Here is a 19,732-nt window from a genome sequence, read left to right on the forward strand (position 1 = left end):
CTAGTATCCTTTCTATGTTTGTATTTTCTTTTATCTGTGATGAGAATGAACAATAGAAAGGTGAGGATATAGCTAAAAGTCAAACAGAGATGATTTTGTTCTTTAAATTCTTGACTCAAAATTGTGATTATGCATACTGTGACTTAATGTATATCTGTGAACATAAATTTAATATTTAAAAATCCCTATTTATTTTTTAAACTTTTACAATAGATTATCTAGTGCAGATATGCATTTTGTTGATCCTCTTATTGTTTAGATCAATCTTGAAATTCTCAAGGTTTTTATTTTTTTCCTTTTTGCTAGGGATCAAATCCAGGGGTGCTTTACCCACTAACACCTCAGTTCCTTTATTTTTTATTTTGAAATAGGGTCTTGCTAAGTTGCTGAGGCTGGCCTTGAATTTGTGATTCTTCTGTCTTAGCCTCCCAAATTGCTAAGATTATAGGTGTGGACCACCATGCCCAGCCAATTTTATAGAATTCTTAATTTACAGAATGCAGGGAATACTGTGTTTATGGCATTTAAAAAGTTTTATCAACTCCTTATTTATTTTCCAAAAATGATTAATCAAGAATTATATATTTAATATTTTATTTTAATTATTATTTAATGGCCAAAGATTTTAGAAATTTAAAAGCTCTGATTGATTAGATAAAACTTTAGGAGAATGACAAGATTATTAATGTACAATGCCACATGTTACCAAGGGTATCAAATAACTGTAGCTTTCATTATGAAACTCTCCTAAGTTGCTGGTAAGGATATAAGTGCTTAGAAAAACTGGCAATATTTACAAAACTTGTACATATGTTTGTGTTTATATACCCTATCATTTAGTTACCTCATAATGTGCACTAAATCTCTTTTTTAAGATCAACTGTTTGTCATCTTTTACTCTTTTTTAAGAGAATTATTTGTTTTTCATTGAACATCAAAGTTTACAGTCTTCAGTTTGGTTGCATTTTTTGTTTATCTTTTATTCCTACCTCTGAGTTCCTTTCAAGCAAGTTTTCTTATTTTTCCTCTACCTATTTTTTCCTTTGGTGATGGAGGAGATACTGTGTATTGAACCCAGAGGGACTTAACCACTGAGCCACATCCTTAGCCCTTTTTTATATTTTATTTAAAGAAAAGGGTCTCACTGAATGCTCATGACCCCACTGAATTGCTGAGGCTGGCTTTGATCTTCTGATCCTTCTGCCTCAGCCTCTCAAACCACTGGGATTGGTTGTATGCCATTAGGCACATGTTTCCTCTCACTCTTAAAATATCCTCAATCCCTGACAGTTTATTCATTATAGGAGTAGCATTAGGGACTGAGGATCATGGTGTCATCTTAAAATCATGCTATCCAGTAGAACTTTATGCAGTGATGATAGTGTTCTGTAACTATCCTGTTCACTATGGTGGCCAAAAGCCACATGTGGTTTTTGAGAACTTGAAGTGTGGTTAATATGACTAAGGAACTAATTTTTAAATTACTTTTAAGGTTTTTTGTTTGTTTGTTTGTTTGTTTTTTTAAAAAAAAGGAAAAAGAAGGTTTATTCCTTTGCTAGCAAAGGAGAAACTCAGGGGACTTCTGATCCAAAGGCTGTGATTCTGCCAAACAGCAGGAAAAGGGGACTTTTCAAGTTTTAATGTAGTCATACACAGCTAATAATTACTGTATTAGATAGCACAGGTCTGTGTTAGTATTTTTCTCTGTAATCTCTTTAGGTTGTTTTGATTTCATTTTCTCTGCTTACTTAATAGTATTACTCTATTTTAGACTTAAAATACTAAATTTTCATTGTTTCTAAATTTTTGGTGCATATGTTTGCTTATTATTTTGTAAGCTTCTGGGTGATGAAGCTATTTTACTTCTTTTATATCTTCTTCACTGTTTGTGTTTTAAGTCTAGCATATAATCTGCAAATTATTATTGAAGAAAGTAGTCATTTGGGATTTGGGGAACCTTATTTGTAGCTTCAGAATACCTTGGAAAGTCTTTTAGGAGATTGTGAAATTTGGTAGGCTGATTTGTTAAGAATATAAATTGGATTTAAAAATAATAACAAATAAAGAATTGATCAAGCAGTAGATTTAAATCTGCAAACCTAAAATCTGGTCTCAGATCTGCTGTTAATCTTGTGAATTTAAAAAGGTTTCTTAACTTTATCAAGTAAGTTTGCTTAGCTACAAAATAAGACAGGAATCATTTAGTTTTTAATGTCTCCTCTAGTCTTAAAAATGGTAGTCTTTTCTGAATTGAAAACTATTAATAATAAAAATTAATATTGGCACTGCTTTTATTTTATATTTTGAAATGTTCAGGAAGGAAAAGTACACATTAAAATGCCCAGGTTTGAAATGACAAAAAACTCTTCTGTGTAGGGAAATTCCAAGATGACAAATTATGTGATCTAAGAAGACTTATGAGTGGGCAGGAGAATAGCAAATGAGCTTCTTTGTAGCAATCAGTGAATAAAATTAAGGAATTATAAAACCAAATTTAAATGATTGTATATTCCAAGTAATTAATTAGCAAATTCAGAAATAAGATTTAGGAGTAAATGTCAGTAATAGTGAAGGAAATACTGAATTGGAGATCACAACTGAGATCACAATCCCTACAGGGCCAATAATTAGTTGTATTGTTCACATGCAGTAAAGTACAAAGAATACTTATTTCTTTGTACCATAGCATGCATTCTCAGACTATAAGATAAACTGAAGAGGGGCTGGGGTTGTGGCTCAGTGGTAGAATGCTTACCTAGCATGTGTGAGGCACTGGGTTCTATCCTCAGCACCACATTAAAAATACATAAATAAATTAAACAGGGGTTAAAAAAATAAACTGAAGAGAGTGTTCATATGCTTTCAAAAGACCTAGAAATAATTCTATTATGCCTCATATCAGTTCATTTCAGTCAAGTGGCAGGAAAATCTACCTTTGTTTTTTTAATCTTCTAACTCACAAATTCACAGTGATTTCAGCACTCCTCATTTGACTCATTTCTTTACTTCCTTCCACTGTGTTCCAGAGAGTTTCTGCTTCTATAACCTGCAAACATCCCTACATGTAATTATTTTCATTCTTTTCTCCAAGCTTAAACTTCCCATCTCCTTGTCTACAAACTGACCTAAAATCAGTTTCATATATACCCTCTTATGTGTTAACTGTGCCACATATATTATTATTACATATGTTATCTGCATCCCTCATATATTTATTTTGGAAAAGATCTTTGTTCCCAAATGCTGCTTCCAAACATTGTTCCCACTTTAAGGTGAGTCTGAGTTCTACCAGTTTTATCTCCTAATGTTCAGTGTTGGTGATAAATTATAATAGCTGCAGTATTTATTGTGTACCTCCTGTATCTGGGATTTTTCTAAAAGCTGTACATGTATTAACCATTATAATCTTCACATTAAACCACTTGAAGCTGGGCGGTGGCACACACCTATAATCCCAGCAGCTTGGGAAGCTGAGGCAGGTGGATCATGAATTTAGCCCCAGCCTCAGCAACTGCAAAGCGCTAAGCAACTCAGACCCTGTCTCTAAATAAAATACAGAATAGGGATGGGGACGTGGCTAAGTGCCCACGTGTTCAATCCCAGGTACCAAAAAAACAAAAACAAAAAACCCCACAACCCACTTAAAGTAGGTGGTGATTATTATCCTTGTTTCAAAGATGAGGAAATTGACGCACAGAGAAGTTAATTTTCCAGAGTTTCATAGAGCCGAGAAGTCAGGGAGAATCAAAATTGTGTACTCTTAGGGAAGTAATTTGGAAATGTTTCAGAAGCCTTGAGTTTTTTATATTCTAAGAAGAGTGACCAGAAACTTGAGCACAGGTTTATATAATGAAAGCTTATTCTAGTATTTATTATAGTAAAAACCTGAAAATCAAGAAAATGTCCAGCATTAAGAAAATGTTAAATAAATTATAGCACATCTCACAGACCTATAATTCAGAGATTAAAAAGTGGTTTCCCTGCATGCTTTTTTTAAAATTTATTTTTTAATTATAGTTGGACACAATACCTTTATTTTATTTATTTTTATGTGGTGCTGAGGATCGAACCCAGGGCCTCAAACATGCTAGGTGAGCGCTCTACCACTGAGCCACAATCCTAGCCCCTCCCTGCATTCTTCTGAGGATGGAAAATATAAATTTGTAGAACAATTTTGAGTATTTATCAACCATTTTCAAAAATGTGAAGGCATATGTCAATAGTTTGATGCCTACCGTTCTTCTGCTAGGAACTTATTTAATGGATCTTTTTGTACAATTGAAAGTTGGAAGAAAAAAAGGATTACATTATTTCTGACTTGGCTATTGTTTGATAGAACTGTTAGCTAATATAAGAAATAAAGAGCCAGGTTTTTGCTGGGAAAAATATAACTTTAGGGCTTGTTGATTTTTGAGGTGTTCCCCCACCCCATTAGAGGTATGAGAAAGGGACAACCAGCCAATATTTGGAAATATATATCCACTGGAAAGTGGATGCCTAGCTTGAGCATGAGAAAAAGACCAGTGGATGGGAGGAGGTATAAATTTTCCCATTTCTTGGCAAAAATCATGTGTAGAAGGAGTCTGTGGGCGGGCTTGTTCTCGTCTATGATGCATACTGATGTACATTGCTACTTTTAAAAAATACATGTTCCTCTGTTTTAGTTGATGAAAAGAATAATTGTGTTTTTTCTCTTCAGTGAAATTTTGCTCATTCCCTGAATAATTAGCTATTAAAATGTTTTCATAAAGTGTACATTATATAAAATTCAGCTTAATATGAAAGAAGCTATAGAATGTGAATAAGGAAAAAAAAAAAAAGGTTCTACTCCTAGCCCTACCTCTTCAGCAACACATTTCTCCTCCTTTGAGTAATGTCTTTAGCTTGCTTAGAATAGTTCTCATCCTGAGCATATATTTGCATGTTTGTGAGGGTTTTTTTTTTAATTGTAGGTGAACAGAATGCTGTTATTTTATTTATTTTTATGTGGTACTGAGGATCAAACCCAGTGCCTCATGCATGCTAGGCAAGCACTCTGCCACCTGAGCTACAGCCCCATTCCTGTTTGTGAGTTTTCTGTGAAAATTTAAATTTGATTTTTGAAGGATTTCTATTCTTTCAAAAGTTTGTCAAGTAATCTTAATATTTGTTTCTGTATCTGTTTTTGTTTATGTTTAGCGTAGCTCTAGTGTCAAATAGTATAACTTGAATTGTTTCAGTCTACTATGTACAAGCATTTTGCTATATAATAGTTGTATTTGTACATAGTAAGCCTAACTAGTGTCAGCCAGGTAATGTAGGAGTAAAATTTCTTCAAGCAGAGAAAAAGCTATGATTAAATAGAGCAGGATAGTTATGAACACAGTAAAGCAGATTTTCGAAGTAGTACAAGATTCATATAGCAAACAATCATTTAGAGGAAAAGAATTTCCTCATATTAACTAAATGCTACTATTTTGAATTTTGTTGGTTTTGTAGTTTTGGTGTATTTATTTTGGTTTTATGGTTATATAAGGGTTACAAGGATTTTATACTGGTTTTATATTTGTATATTTTAATTAACCTGTTAAAAACAATTTAGGTAAATACAGAAATCTTGAAAGATTTTTATAAATATATAAACATTAAAAGTTTCCCTATACTGTGTGTCACTGCACTAGTAGATATTCTGGGAAGTCCTTGAACTCTCTACTTTGGATACTAAATTTCAACAAAAGATAAATGAAATTTTGTGCTATTGTGGATGAGTAGTTTCACAGAATAGTATAGGTATTGCTGTTGACATGGTCACTATCTATTATGTTTTCACTATTTGATTGAATTTTCTTCACATATAAGTGAAGAGAAAGCTATAGTTAAACATTGGAGAAATTGTTAGTAATGTAAATAGTATTCTGCCATGCTGTTCCCTACAGAAAGATGATGTTACTAGACATGTCATATAGGTTGAGGTGGCATTGAAGGTGAATTCTGGGAATATTGTATTCACCCTGGCTGTGTTGTCTAGAAGTCTAGTGGACTCAAGTTACAAAGTATAGAAAATAGGAACAATGTAGAGACAAAAGAGTTAAATGGGCCTAGAATCATGAAATATAAAGAAAAAATGAAAGGGAAATAAAACTACTAAATATAGTTTCGCCTTCCCAATTGATTTTGGCTTTAAAACTCATCATTATTCTACTATTACATGCTCCAAATACCATTAATTACCATCTCACTTTTTCCATGATCTCAATTAGCTATCTGTAGAAGGTTTCTTATGCCAAGAACTGGGCCTCACTCACATCTAATCAATCATCATCCTGTTTCCTTCTACTTATAAGATATATCTTCAATTGACATACTTTTGTATTACCAAGTCCTGGTGACTACCATCACTGTTACTTGGATTACTAACCAGTCTACTTCCTTTTAGTCTGCCATCCCCCACTACCCAGGTCTTCATAGAGAGAATGAACTGTCATTCCTGATCTTGGGACTGCCTGGCTTTAAAAATCCTTCAAAGGCTGCCCATTAGGATAATATTGAAAATCTGCCCCATGATCTTCCAGATCCTACTTAATCTGACCCCTTACTAGCCTTCCAATCTTCTCACTACACTTCATACACATTGGCCTGCTCTTTTATCTGCCAGTTCTTCAAACTCACAAAGCCTTTCTCAATTTGGAGCCTTTTAGCATATGATATACCTTCTAAGTTAGAGTGAAAGTGTGCACACACGTGCGCGTACACACACACATAGTTCCCCTAACATATCTGATTCCTAATAATCTTGTGGTCTGAATTTCAAAATGTCATGGAACTAGGTCTTATGTAATTAGATACTAGATTCTAGCTGATCCATGTAGAGCTGTTTGTTTCTGCTCACCCCTTTATTTTTAGCACTTAGCACAGTAATTGAATCACTAGTATTCAATAGATGGATAGCAGTGTATCAGTGTTGCCATTTCTCATATAAAGTACAATATTTAATAGGTAAATATTGTTTTTAGAGATATTACTTTTTAATATAAAAACACTTGATCTTGTTTTTCAAATTATTTAATTCTGAATTTGTGGTGTAGATATTTCAGATTTCAGATTAACATCTCTTAAAATAATCTTGATGTAGTATTATGCTTACATAATGAACTTGTCAGGTTTCAGTAGTGGGTGCATTAACTTGAAAGAAATACATATTTTCTTTGAGAGTACATGGAATCATATAATAAACTACTAACCTAGTGGATCTTATTACAACTTCCTTATATTGAGTCTCATTTCCACTCTATAAGTATCTAATACTATTTATTATTTTATTAGCATCCAGTTTTCTTAAATCTGTCAGCATTTTCAGTGTCATGAATTGCTGAGTATGTAGCTTATTTCATTTTCTTTTACTTAAGTTTATATATCAGTGTGTTCTTTTCAACCTCAGCCTATCAAAATTTAACACTTTACTCTCAAGGCTTGCCATGCAAAATGTAATTATCTATTTATTGTTTGTAATGATAGTATAGTTCTTAGGGCAGGTTCTTTAAGCAAAGGCCCCAGCATATCAAAGCAATCAACTTACTGGAGGTATTCAGCATGATTGATAATTCTTTAGACCTGCAAGTACTTCAGTTGAGTTTGTCATCTCCTGTGTAAAGAATTTTAAAGAATCATGAATAGTAAGTATTTTAAAGTTTAGTGCTTCCTGTGAAGGGGAAATTTGTATTTTTCCTGAGGTTGTATTACATAAGCTTCTGTTATTTCACTGGTAAGTTCAGCTACTTATTCACAATAATAAAAGTTTGGAACATATACGTTATAGATTTAGAGGGAAGTTAAGTTATAAAATTCTGTTTTGATATACTTTAGAATAATATCTTTTAAAATATATTTTATAATACTGTTCAAAGACCTATGATTTTATATTATTGTTTTAAAAATAGATTTAGTCTGTTTGTTAATATGGAGTTCTTTCTTATTTCATGTATTCTTTTAAAGCTTTTTATATTACTTTAATTAGTTGTCTGTCAGAATTATACATCATTTTGTCATTTGATTGTAGATTAATGAAATTATTTCATTTAAATATTAAATATTCATTTAAATATTAAATACTAAATATTTCTTTTAAATATTCAGATGCCCAAAATTATTTAATTGGTCTGTTAGCATAATTAAGCAGCTTCTAATTGCGGGAAGGTCATTCATTTCTTAAAATGTATTTACTCTCTCAAAAATTCTTAGAAATATTTAAAATATTGAAATTAGTTTGTATTTGAAAGTTATTTTATACTAAATGGTTCTCTCAATCATATAATTGAATCATTTACTTTGAATTTAATACTGTCATGAAAATTGAATATTATATTTCTGTGATTTCACATAAATTTTTAAATTTAATATCACTGTCGCCTTTAAAATTCAGAAATACCCTTAAATGAGCATAGACTATTTCATTGACGTTAGTTTAAAGAATTAGTCGCTTGTCATTCATTAATGACATAATAAAATAATTTTTTAAACTTCTTTTTAATTATACATGAATTTCTTATATATTCCATAAAGCAGTGATTAACTATAATAATTTTCTGGCATTTTATTTTTTGTCAACATTAGTAACTATAAGGAATCCTTTAAAAATTTAAAATAAATTTTACAGGTAATATTTGGGGGTTCTGAAAATGAGAATTTGATAACTTGTTTTTCTGATTTTTCTAAAGTTGTAACATCATTATAATGTCTGACCCTGAGATATTTTTAGCACTTACGTATTTCTTTATACTTTTATTTATTTAGTTAGTTTTTAGTTGTAGCTGGACGCAATACCTTTATTTTATTTATTTTTATGTGGTTCTGAGGATCGAACCCAGGGTCTTGCACATTTGAGGGGATCGCTCTACTGCTGAGCCACAACCCCAGCCCGTATATTTTCATACATAATATATGCCTCATTTTGGCTCAACAGAAGGCATTCGTAAAATAACTTAAAAAACAAATTGTTATTAGCAATAGTCGCCAAAATAAAGTTTTAATTTAGAATGCTATGGTTAGATTTTAGTAGTTTCATTTTCCTTGTTCTCCTAAAAGAGGACTTTCAATTTACTAATTTAATGAACATGAAGTCTTAAACACTATTGTAGCCAATTTATTTTTAATTTTAAAATCTGTATCAGGAATTAAAGTTTTACCCATGAAAAGTTATTCTGATTAAAAATGTAGAGATTATAGCTGAAATTTTTTATTCTAAAAATTAATTCTAAAAATCTCTTTTACATGAGATATTCTTTTTGAATATACTAACAATCTCTTGATTTTTGCTTTAGTAATTGACAGTTTAGTTGCTGAAAATACATGAAAGAACCTGAGAATTGGTTTAGCTTTTTACATCTCCAGTGAACTCAATTACTTTTAGAACCAAATGGGTTATAAACTAATTGAGAAATTTTTGGTTGCTGTGGTAGGTATCTTTAACCATCACCTTAAGGAACAGATTAATCATTTCAAAAATTATTTTATATATTAGCACGATATATTTTAGCTTTCTTATAGATAAACAAATTTCTCCTGAGTAAGCAAGTTAGGCATTGATAGACTAAAAGATGTTAAATTATAGGTGATTGATGTACTTTTTTTCTATGCAATTTTTAAATTGCTTTTAAACAAAATGTATTATCTGCAGTATTAAAAAGTATTAAAAATAAATTTGATCTTATATTTACTTGATAATTAATTTATACTGAAAGGGTAAAGTTTCTAAGCTGCAAAGCCTGAATTAAAATGTAAAGGACTAGGTATTGTAAAGTTTCTGAACTGTACACAGAACCTGAAATTCCTGAGGCAGTTAAGACAATGTCCGGTACTGACCATTTAGTTGTTAAATAACCTGGACCCTGTGCAGTTTGGCACGTAGGCATTCAGGGCCCAAACCAATCAGTTTAAATGTATCCCCCTCTTTAGGAGTAACCTATCACCCCTGCCCAACCTGTTCCTGCCAATGAATGTTTGAGAGTTGTTGTTCAATTTTCCCGTGCCTCATGATGATTTGCTCTGATGTATGCAAAGCCCCCGCCCTCCCCAAAAAGTGTGCTTAAGCACTGCTCAACCCCTGCTTGGGGCTCTTGGCCGCTCTCCCTTCTTGAGTGAGCCTGGAGCCCCAGCGCGATGGATTGGATCCTCAGTAAATCCCCTTTTGCTGTTGCATGAGCCGGTGTCTTGGTGGTCTCTTCCTCCAACGTTCGCCGGACCCTTACAATACCTTTAAATTTTGGATTTAATTTTTACTCTTAATGTGACAAATGATCAAGTTTTTTCAGGATTTAGAAGATGAAGTTGTTACATTTTATTTAAATTTTGTTGTGTTTTATTTGACATTTTTCCACTAAGGTTTTTGAGTTAGGACAGAAAAATATGAAAATGAATATGGTATTATAACTGAAATAAAAGAAAAAGATAAGGAAAGACTTCTCTCTCCAGAAAGCTTTTGCATTGTGCCTAAAGACACTGTTTTAGTCCCAACAAAATTCATTTTTCTTTTAAGATTGGAATAATACTTTAGACTATGGTAGTTTAACTCTGAGACCCTAAAGATGCAGAAATGAATAAGATATTGTTCAAACTTTCTCTTATGAGTGAAATAAGCAAGCCTGTGATTCTTCAATGCAATTGTAAGGTATCAATTTTCTCAAATATATTCCTTTTCTATACAAATAAAGCAAGTAATTCCTTAGACCATGATTAAGTAGTTGCTTTAGAAAAGTGTATGTGTGTGCTCCTCAGTTACCTAAGGGATTTTTTTGTTTTTTTTTTTCCCCTCTGTGTGTGTGTGTGTGTTTATACTTCATGGTTTTGTTTTCTCTTTTACTTACATATTTATCTTATCAATTATCTCCTGTTTTTTAGATCTTGGATATACAAGCTGAATAAGGCAAGGTTTTGCCCTACAGGGTCTATCACTTAAGCATAGATATGTAAACAAATAAGTACAGTGTAATTGAGAGAACTGAGGTGGATGCAAAGGTGGATCTGTGTAGAGGGCACCAAAAAGTAGATTGCCACATCTGCCTAGAGGATTCAGTTAGGCTTCAGATGCTTGAGTCTAGTGTGAAACAATTAAGTGCTCTTTGTTGAGGATAAGAAAGGGAGAGACCTCTGCAGAGAGAAGCATGAGAAAAGGCGGACTGTAAAGAGTGGTTAATCGTGGGAGTATAGTGAGAAATGAGGCTAGAGGAAGAAGTGGGGACTCAATTCTGAAGAATCTTGTATATCATGTTTGGACTTTGTTATGACAAAGAGACACTGTGGAAGGGTTTATTTTTGCAGAAGGACATTACCAAACTTAAGATTTTGATAATATTCTTAAGATGAGGTATAGGATGGATTGGTGGGAATAGTGATATACATGGAATGGCAGGAGAAACTTATAGGCTAGTGAAGTCCAACCAAGTGAGGGTTTGGATTAAAGATGTCATAAGTAGTATAGAAAAGGAAGGTCAGTATGTGAGATATGTTAATGAGACAGAATTAGTAAGGCTGATCTCTTATTGGATATAGATGGGGACTCTAGCAGGTAGGGCAGAATTAAAGGTGATGCCTAGATTTGAAAATGAAATATAGGGAGTTTAATTTTGGACATGCTGAATTTGATATGTTTTATGGAACATATGGATGTCCAGAAAGTATGAATGTCCAGGAAGCAATTGCATAGGCACATCTATAGCTTAGTAAGAGAAGTTTGAATTATAGTTAAGTGGTGTTTTTTTTTAGTTACTCAATAAATACATGTTGAACTTTTTTTTTTTTTAATATACTAGGTATCCAATATATTGTGAGAAAAAAAATTACACAAAACCTGCCTTTGGGCGCTGGATTTGTAGCTCAGTGGTAGAGCACTTGCCTAGCACATGTGAGACACTGGGTTCAATCCTCAGCACCACATAAAAATAAATAAATAAAACAAGGGTACTATGACCAATAACAACTAAAAAACATTTTTTTAAAAACTTTGCATTTTGATTAATAAAGGAGACAGATCAATCATGGATATGTTTAATTACAAACTGAGACAAGTGTTTAAATGAAAAATGATAGATTGCTATGAGAGAATTTTAAAAGAGGGACCACATCTGGTCAGGGCTAGAGGATCAAGGAATGCCCTCATCTTAGCTGAAATTTTAAGAAAAGTAGGAGTAGGGAAAAAAAGCCTGTGGACGAAGAGTATCCTGGGCAACAGGAATATTATTGGCATCATACAAATAAGTGTTTAAAGTTATTAATCTGAGTTAAAAGAAACACCTAACTCTGTCTATCAAGAGACAGGTCTTGGGGCTGGGGATTTGGCTCAAGTGGTAGCACGCTCACCTAGCATGCGTGAGGCTCTGGGTTCGATTCTCAGCACCACATGATATTATGTCAACCTAAAACTAAAAAAAATATATATATATTAAAAAAGAGATAGATCTAAAACATAAAGATAAAGGAAAATGGGAAAGCTATATGATTCAAACACAAGCCAGAAGGAAACTGGTATAGCTATGTTAATATCAGAGTAGACTTTTATGCAAAGGACCATATTATTAGTGATAATAAGAAAACTTCATAATGTTAAATGTACCTAATACCATAGTCTCAAAATAATAAATCATACCAAGAATTTAACAAATTTACTGTCATCATAGGAGATCTTAACATATCTCTCTGATAGAACCAGTAGACAAAAATTCAGTAAGGCTACCTAAGTTTGGTATTGCAAGAATGCAAAGTTGTTTAACAACAAAAGAAAAACATCAATATAGTTCATTACATTAACAGAATAAGAGAGTCATATGATCATCATCATAAATGTAGGAAAAACATTTGGTAAAATCAACATCATTCATAATTTTAAAAACCTTTTAAACTTTGCTAAGATAGGAACTTTCTTAATCTATTAAATGGTGTCTACAAAACAACTTAACAGGCAGTACATATGTGTAATCCCAGTGGCTTGGGAAGCTGAGGCAGTAGAATCAAGAGTTCAAAGCTAGTCTTAGCAACGGTGAGGTGCTAAGCAACTCAGTGAGACCCTGTGTCTACATAATATAGGGCTGGGGATGTGGCTCAGTGGTCGAGCGCCCCAAGTTAATCCCAGTACTCTTCCCCCCCTCCAAAAAAAAAGCACAATTTAACAAAAACCCTACTCTTGTGAATGTTGAAGCCTTTTCCTTTGAGTTCAGGAAAAAGACAAGTATGCTTGATGTTACTTCACATTGTATTAAAAGTTCTAGTTAGTATGATAAGGCAGGAAAAAGAAAGAAAAGATGTAAGATACTTGAAAAGGAGGAATAAACAGTTACTATTTATGATATTTTTGCATATACTTTTAAAATCCAGAATAATTAGATATTAGAAAGGCCTCTGGATATAGGACCAAGTTTTATTCAGAGATTTATTTTCTGTATATACAATAAAGAAAATAAAATGAAAAAACATACCATTTTCAGTATAGTAAAATATCATGTACATACAAATCTAAGGATATGTAAGCTTTTCAGAAAACTATAAAACATTGAGAGACATTTAAAAATCCTGAAATAATTGGAGGGATATGTTATATTCATGCATAGGAAGAAATGTATTAATATTAGTACTCCCCAAAGTGAGCTATAGATTTAGTATAGTTCCAATCAATTCCCAGTATGTATGTATATGTGAGTTAATAATCTTACTCTAGGGGCTGGGGATATGGCTCAAGCGGTAGCGCGCTCGCCTGGCATGCGTGCGGCCCGGGTTCGATCCTCAGCACCACATACCAACAAAGATGTTGTGTCCGCCGAGAACTAAAAAATAAATATTAAAAAAAAAATTCTCTCTCTCTCTCTCTCTCTCTCTCTCTCTCTCTCTCTCTCTCTCTCTCTCTCTCCCCCCTCTCACTCTCTCTTTAAAAAAAAATAATAATCTTACTCTAAAAATTTACAGGGAAATAAAAAGGACCAAGATCAAACAAGACAAGGTAGAGCTTGCCCTGTTGTATATCAAGACTTATACAAAGTGTAAGACTGGAAAACGCCGCACCACACCGCACCACACCACACATTACCAAAGGTTTTCCCCTTTATTACAAAAGGCTATGTGTTTATATAGGTCTAAGGAGAGGTTGCCCGTTTATTGGCAAGCTCTCCCTTATGTCAGTTCCGGAGCCCAAGAAGTTAATTCTAATTGGGGCTAAGGCTTCCCACCAGCAGGATTTGAACATTGGCACCAGCAGAACGTTTCACGCCAGTGAAAGAAACAAAGATGAGAAAGAGGGTCTTTAGACCCCATGCTGGGGTTTTTCTCTGGGGTGCTGCTGCTGTTATATGTTTTCCCAACACAAAGTGCCATTAATTAATTAATTATCATTAGCTCTAGGTAAGACACATCAGTGGAATAGTTAGTATAGAGTCCAAAATTAGATAGATTTAGAAATTATAATATAGAAACTTGCTCTATGATAAAAGTTATAAAAGAATTATAGGAAACTTGACTGCAATGTTATGCCACTCAAAAAATTAATTCCAGGGGCTGGGATTGTTGCTCAGTGGTAGAGTGCTCGCCTTCCATGTGTGAAGCACCACATAAAAATAAAATAAAGGTATTATGTCATCTACAACTAAAAAGTTTTTTTTTAAATTAATTCCATATCAGTTGTTGATTTAAAGTGCAAGACAAGAGCAACAACACTAAGTGAAAAAAATGTAGATGGTCATATTTATGATCTTGGTATAAAAATATTTTAAAAATTAGGCTTTCATACTAAAGCTAAAAGAAAAAGAATAATAAATTTCACCATACTGACTGGAAATGTCTGTTTATTTAAAAATATCATTGAGAGAGAGAACTAGTGAGTAACAGAAGATATTTTCTCATATATAATTTTTAAGTTGCTCATATCCCATGAGCCCTTACAGAAAAAAAATGTACTTCTTGAGAGAAATCCAAAAGTTCATTGAACATATGAAAAGATGCTAAACTCATTAATAATTAAGAAAACACGGGGCTGGAGATGTGGCTCAAGCAGTAGTGCGCTCGCCTGGCATGTGTGAGGCCCGGGTTCGATCTTCAGCACCACATACAAACAAAGATGTTGTGTCCGCCGAAAACTAAAAAAAATAAATATTAAAATTCTTAAAAACGAAAACACTAAAATACGTTGCTACCACATATTCTCCCAAACAGCTAGAATTTAAAAACTGACAGTATGAGGTATTGTAAGAATGGGGTAGCAGTAGCCTCTTACACTGCTAAAAAAGAGCATACATTGGTATAGTTACTTTTGGAACAGTTTGGCATCATCTTCTAAAGCTGTTCTCTTTGTAATGTATATTCACAATATATATTATTCCTTTCACTTCAAAAAGCCATCATAATACTCATATTTAGAGTTTCCTACCTCGGTGGTGAAAATATAAAGAAAACAAGGAAATGCTTATTTTATATACATACACACAATATAATATATAATATTATATATATATTTTTTTAAAAGTTGTAGTTGTAGATGGACAACATGCCTTTATTTAATTTTTAATTTTTTTTTTAAAGAAAAGTTTATCTTTGAGGAGGAGGTAAATAAGGACAAAAGAGTCCAAAGTGGAAGAGTCCTGAGGTGCAGGCATGTTTTATTTCTTTTATGGAGTTATATGACTGTTTAAATTACTAAGTTATACAGTTTTGTGCATACCTTTTTTTCTGTATGCTTAATATTACACAATTTTTAAAATATTTAAAAATGTACATAGAATTTTGTGCAAAAAGGTCAAAGGAGACAAATTTCATTTGTTTTTTTTAAAGTATGTTAATTGACATACTTGCAAAATGTTGTATGTATAAGTAACACTTGAGTGTTTAATGACTAACGTCTTTGTTAGTCGTTAAAGCTCAGGAAATAGTAAATCTCTTCCTTTATAAAGTAACCAGTATTTATCAGTAGGTAATTTTGGGCAGTCAGCCTCACTTTCAACAGTTAGGCTGGACTGTAAATATGACCATGCAAGACTGAAAACTGTCTTTATTTGTGAGAAAACTATAATTGTTCATGCTCTTTAAATCTTTTTATCAAAACATTAAAAACTCTTGGTAAGATGTATAAGGACAGTGTTAAAAAATAAAACGATTATTTAGTACAATGTAATTTACAACTTTAGAAACAATATTGGGTTTTTGTTGTTTAAAAACAAAACAAAAAAAAGAACACTTTGAACAGTGTTTGTCTTGTGTAACTTAAAAGAGCCACAGCTAACAGAGCTCAAACATCTTTTCTGTGCCTTGGCAAATTATAACACTCCCTTTCTACTAAATTTGGATCCACTTCCAGCATTTTATCTTTTGTACTTTCAGTGCAGTGAAATAACTCTCAGAGTCCCTTTAATTTTTCCCAGGATCCCTTCCTGGGACATATTTCTTATTTTTGTCAAAACTACATTCCTCACTTGTAAGTTTGCCTTCCCTAAGTTCCTCTGGCTGTATATCTAGATTTTCATACTAAATGTTGTATGTTATAGTAGCAACATTTCCACAGTCAGCTCTTCCACTTACATTGGATTTGAATTTCATTTCCAGTGTTATCAATTTTTGGTTGTTTGCTGTTCTTTTGTCTCTATTAGCAAATTCCCACTTTCTACTATTCATTTTGTAAAATTTCATATTGGTTTAGCAGTGGGAAGCAAGAAGTCAACACAGGTATTGGCTTTGCTGTCTGTGGAATTGAGTGACAACACATGGAGTCTTACCAAATCAACTGACTTGGAAAGATGACTACTGATTGTAATGCACATCTCATATTAACAGTGATTTGTTGACTAGAATGTTAGCAATGAAGTTTGTATTTATGCAGTTATAGTTAATAGATGTGATAGTGAAATTTGAACCATGTTGCTGGGAGATTGCTGTTTAAATTAACTTTGGTTGCTGAAATTGGTGCACATGAGAAGCATACAAAGTGAAGACAACCTCTAATTCAAAGATGGATTTTTGGTCAGTTAAAATTTTGGCAAGTTTGATGAGATTTTTGGTGCTAGGCTGCTTGAACTATTTGATCTCTGACTTGATGAACACCTGATGTGTTTTATATGAAATTATAAATTTGATAGTACTCTCCTAGCTTTTTACGATTCTTAGGTAATTTCTTAGAAAGGCTCTCTGGACACCAACTTTGTAAAACAAAACCAGTATATATAGTAAATAGAAACAATGGTTTTAGGAGAATAATAGGGATGGCGATTGAAAATTCACCATGATGTAGCATCTGATATTGAAAGTAAGTTTTTTAAAAATGTTTTATATCATATTGATGTTCTAATAATTGAAAGTAAACCAAAGCTAATAATAAGTTAGATTCTTTTAATCAGATGACTATTTTCATTGTCTTCATACAAGCATATAACTTTATTCTTAATTATGACAGAGTCTTATTCTGTGTTGGTTGAAGTTGAATAATGTTAATTTCTTTTTTTGATTTCCTACAGGTGAACTAGCACAGAGGTTTATCTCAAGATGCCGTTAGTGAAAAGAAACATCGATCCTAGGCACTTGTGCCACACAGCACTGCCTAGAGGCATTAAGAACGAACTGGAATGTGTAACCAATATTTCTTTGGCAAATATAATTAGACAGCTAAGTAGCCTAAGTAAGTTTTATATCTATTAAAAAAAATACTTGCAAACCATAATTTTATGCTTTAGACTATTAAGAAGATATGCTTGCAGTTAATTTGGGGGAGGATATTTGATAGAGTATATAGTTATCCTGAAAAACGTAGTCATTTTAAGTAAAATTAATGAGCTTTAGAATCATTTCTTCTTCCCCTGCATGTCCCCCCACCATCCCGCCCCACAAGAAAGGGAAATAAGGGCAGAATCTCTGGAACACAATCACATGATGGATGAGAATTATTAAAATCTCTTAAAAATATGATTCAGTGTAAGACCAGAGTAGTACTCTTGCTTGATTGTTACCTATATTAGTTTTAGAAGTTTTAGCTGTCTGTGTATCTCTTTCTTTCCTAAAATGTTTTCATATTATCAAAGATCTAAAGTGAAAGGATTAGACTAATCAAATGAGTTTTGTCTAAGGGACATTAAAATGAGAGTCAAGAGTCTGATATACAGAAAAATGTGAAGACAGCAAGTAATTTGGCTGCTGGCAGATAGAAGGCAAACCGATTAGCCAAAGAAAGGCCTATAGAAAGAGTAGGTAGTGGAAAAGGAGACATGCAGTATGTTCCCATTTTAAGATTATAGAACAGAAACTGGACATGATGGCACAAGCCTATAATCCTAGGAACTCTGGAGGCTGAAGCAGGAGGATCCAAGTTTGAGGCTATCCTCAAACTTAACAAGTTCCTGAGCAACTTAGTGAGACCTTGTCTCAAAAAATAAAAAGGACTGGGGCTGGGGTAGTGGCTCCGTGGAAGAGCGTTCGCCTAGCACATACGAAGTCCTGGATTCGATCCCCAGCACCACATAAATAAACAAACAAATAAAAAAATAAATAAATAAGGAGTTAGATTATTAAAAAATAAATAAAAAGGACTAGGAATGTGGTATAGCACCCTTGGTTTCAATCCCTAGTACCAAAAAAAAAAAAAAAAAAAAAGCAAAGAGCAAGAGAAAAATATTATAGATCAGAGCTAGTTAAGGGATTATTTCCCATTCTAAATTTAATCGGGTAGAAAAATTTAAAGCTAAAACAAATTTATTTTCGAATTAAAGAATTAGCTTTTAAATAAGACAGCTATACTTCATTTCAAATACATAACAAGATATTCTTGACCTAAACATTCTACAAGGAGTCCTAGATTTATCATGTCTGTCGTACCCATCAGCATAGACTCTTCTAATAATAAGGGTATTTTCCATTTCTTTTAACTTTTGTCTTCCCTTTATATAACTTGAGTAGTGTCATCCCTTGGTATTTCTGGGAGATTGGTTCCAGACCCCCCCTCGGATACCAAAATCCATAGATGCCCAAGTCCTTTATGTTTGCATGGAACCTACACATATCCTCCTATATGTTGCACTTTAAATCATCTTTAGATTACTTAACAGGACTGTAAATGCTTATTTAAATAAATATTTGTTATACTGTATTATTTAGAATAAAATGAAAAGAAAAAAGTCTGTATGTGGCTTTTTTTGGCCTAGCATTGATTGATCTAATGTTCAATACAGATGAAGGTTTTTTTCCCAAATATTTTTGGTGGTTAATCTAATTTGTGTCAGGTGAGAGAGTTTGGTCATATATCCTTGTAGCTAAAACATCATAAAACATTATGAAAGTACTCCTCATGATGAGGTTATGTTCCAGTAAACCCATCATAAGTTGAAAATGCCTTTACAAAAATGTATTTAACTGCCATCTGTGTTGGTGCAGGCCTACAATCCCAGTAGCTTGGGAGGCTGAGGAAGGAAGATCTCGAGTTTAGACCCAGCCTCAGCAACTTAGTGAGGTCCTGAGCAACCCAGCAAGACCCTGTGTGTAAATAAAATATAAAAGGCTGAGGATATGGCTCAGTAGTTAAGCACCCTTGAGTTCAATCCCTGGAACAACAACAACAAAAATATTTAACTTACCTATCCTACCCAACATTATAGCTTAGCAACATAGTACACTATAGAGCATCACATGGCTCATCAGCATGTGACTGGGAGCTGCGGCTCACTGCCACTGCCCAGAATTACGAGAAAGTATTGTACCACATATCACTAGCCCAAGAAAAGATCACACTTCAAATTTCCAACTATGA

At 33.0% G+C, this 19,732-nt stretch overlaps 1 protein-coding gene across 5 annotated transcripts in view; it reads left to right on the forward strand.

The window, feature by feature from the left end:
- Positions 1-19,732, forward strand: part of Wasf1 (WASP family member 1) — a 59,893-nt gene that overhangs the window by 24,463 nt on the left and 15,698 nt on the right. For all 5 annotated transcript variants that reach the window (XM_021729729.3, XM_078019506.1, XM_005330162.4 and 2 more), the window contains one exon: positions 17,454-17,614. In XM_021729729.3, the coding sequence (XP_021585404.2) occupies positions 17,482-17,614 (133 nt within the window). In that variant the 5' untranslated portion in view covers positions 17,454-17,481. The remainder of the gene's footprint in view (positions 1-17,453; positions 17,615-19,732) is intronic.

This window comes from Ictidomys tridecemlineatus, chromosome 8, assembly GCF_052094955.1.
Source record: "Ictidomys tridecemlineatus isolate mIctTri1 chromosome 8, mIctTri1.hap1, whole genome shotgun sequence".
NCBI lineage: Eukaryota > Metazoa > Chordata > Mammalia > Rodentia > Sciuridae > Ictidomys > Ictidomys tridecemlineatus.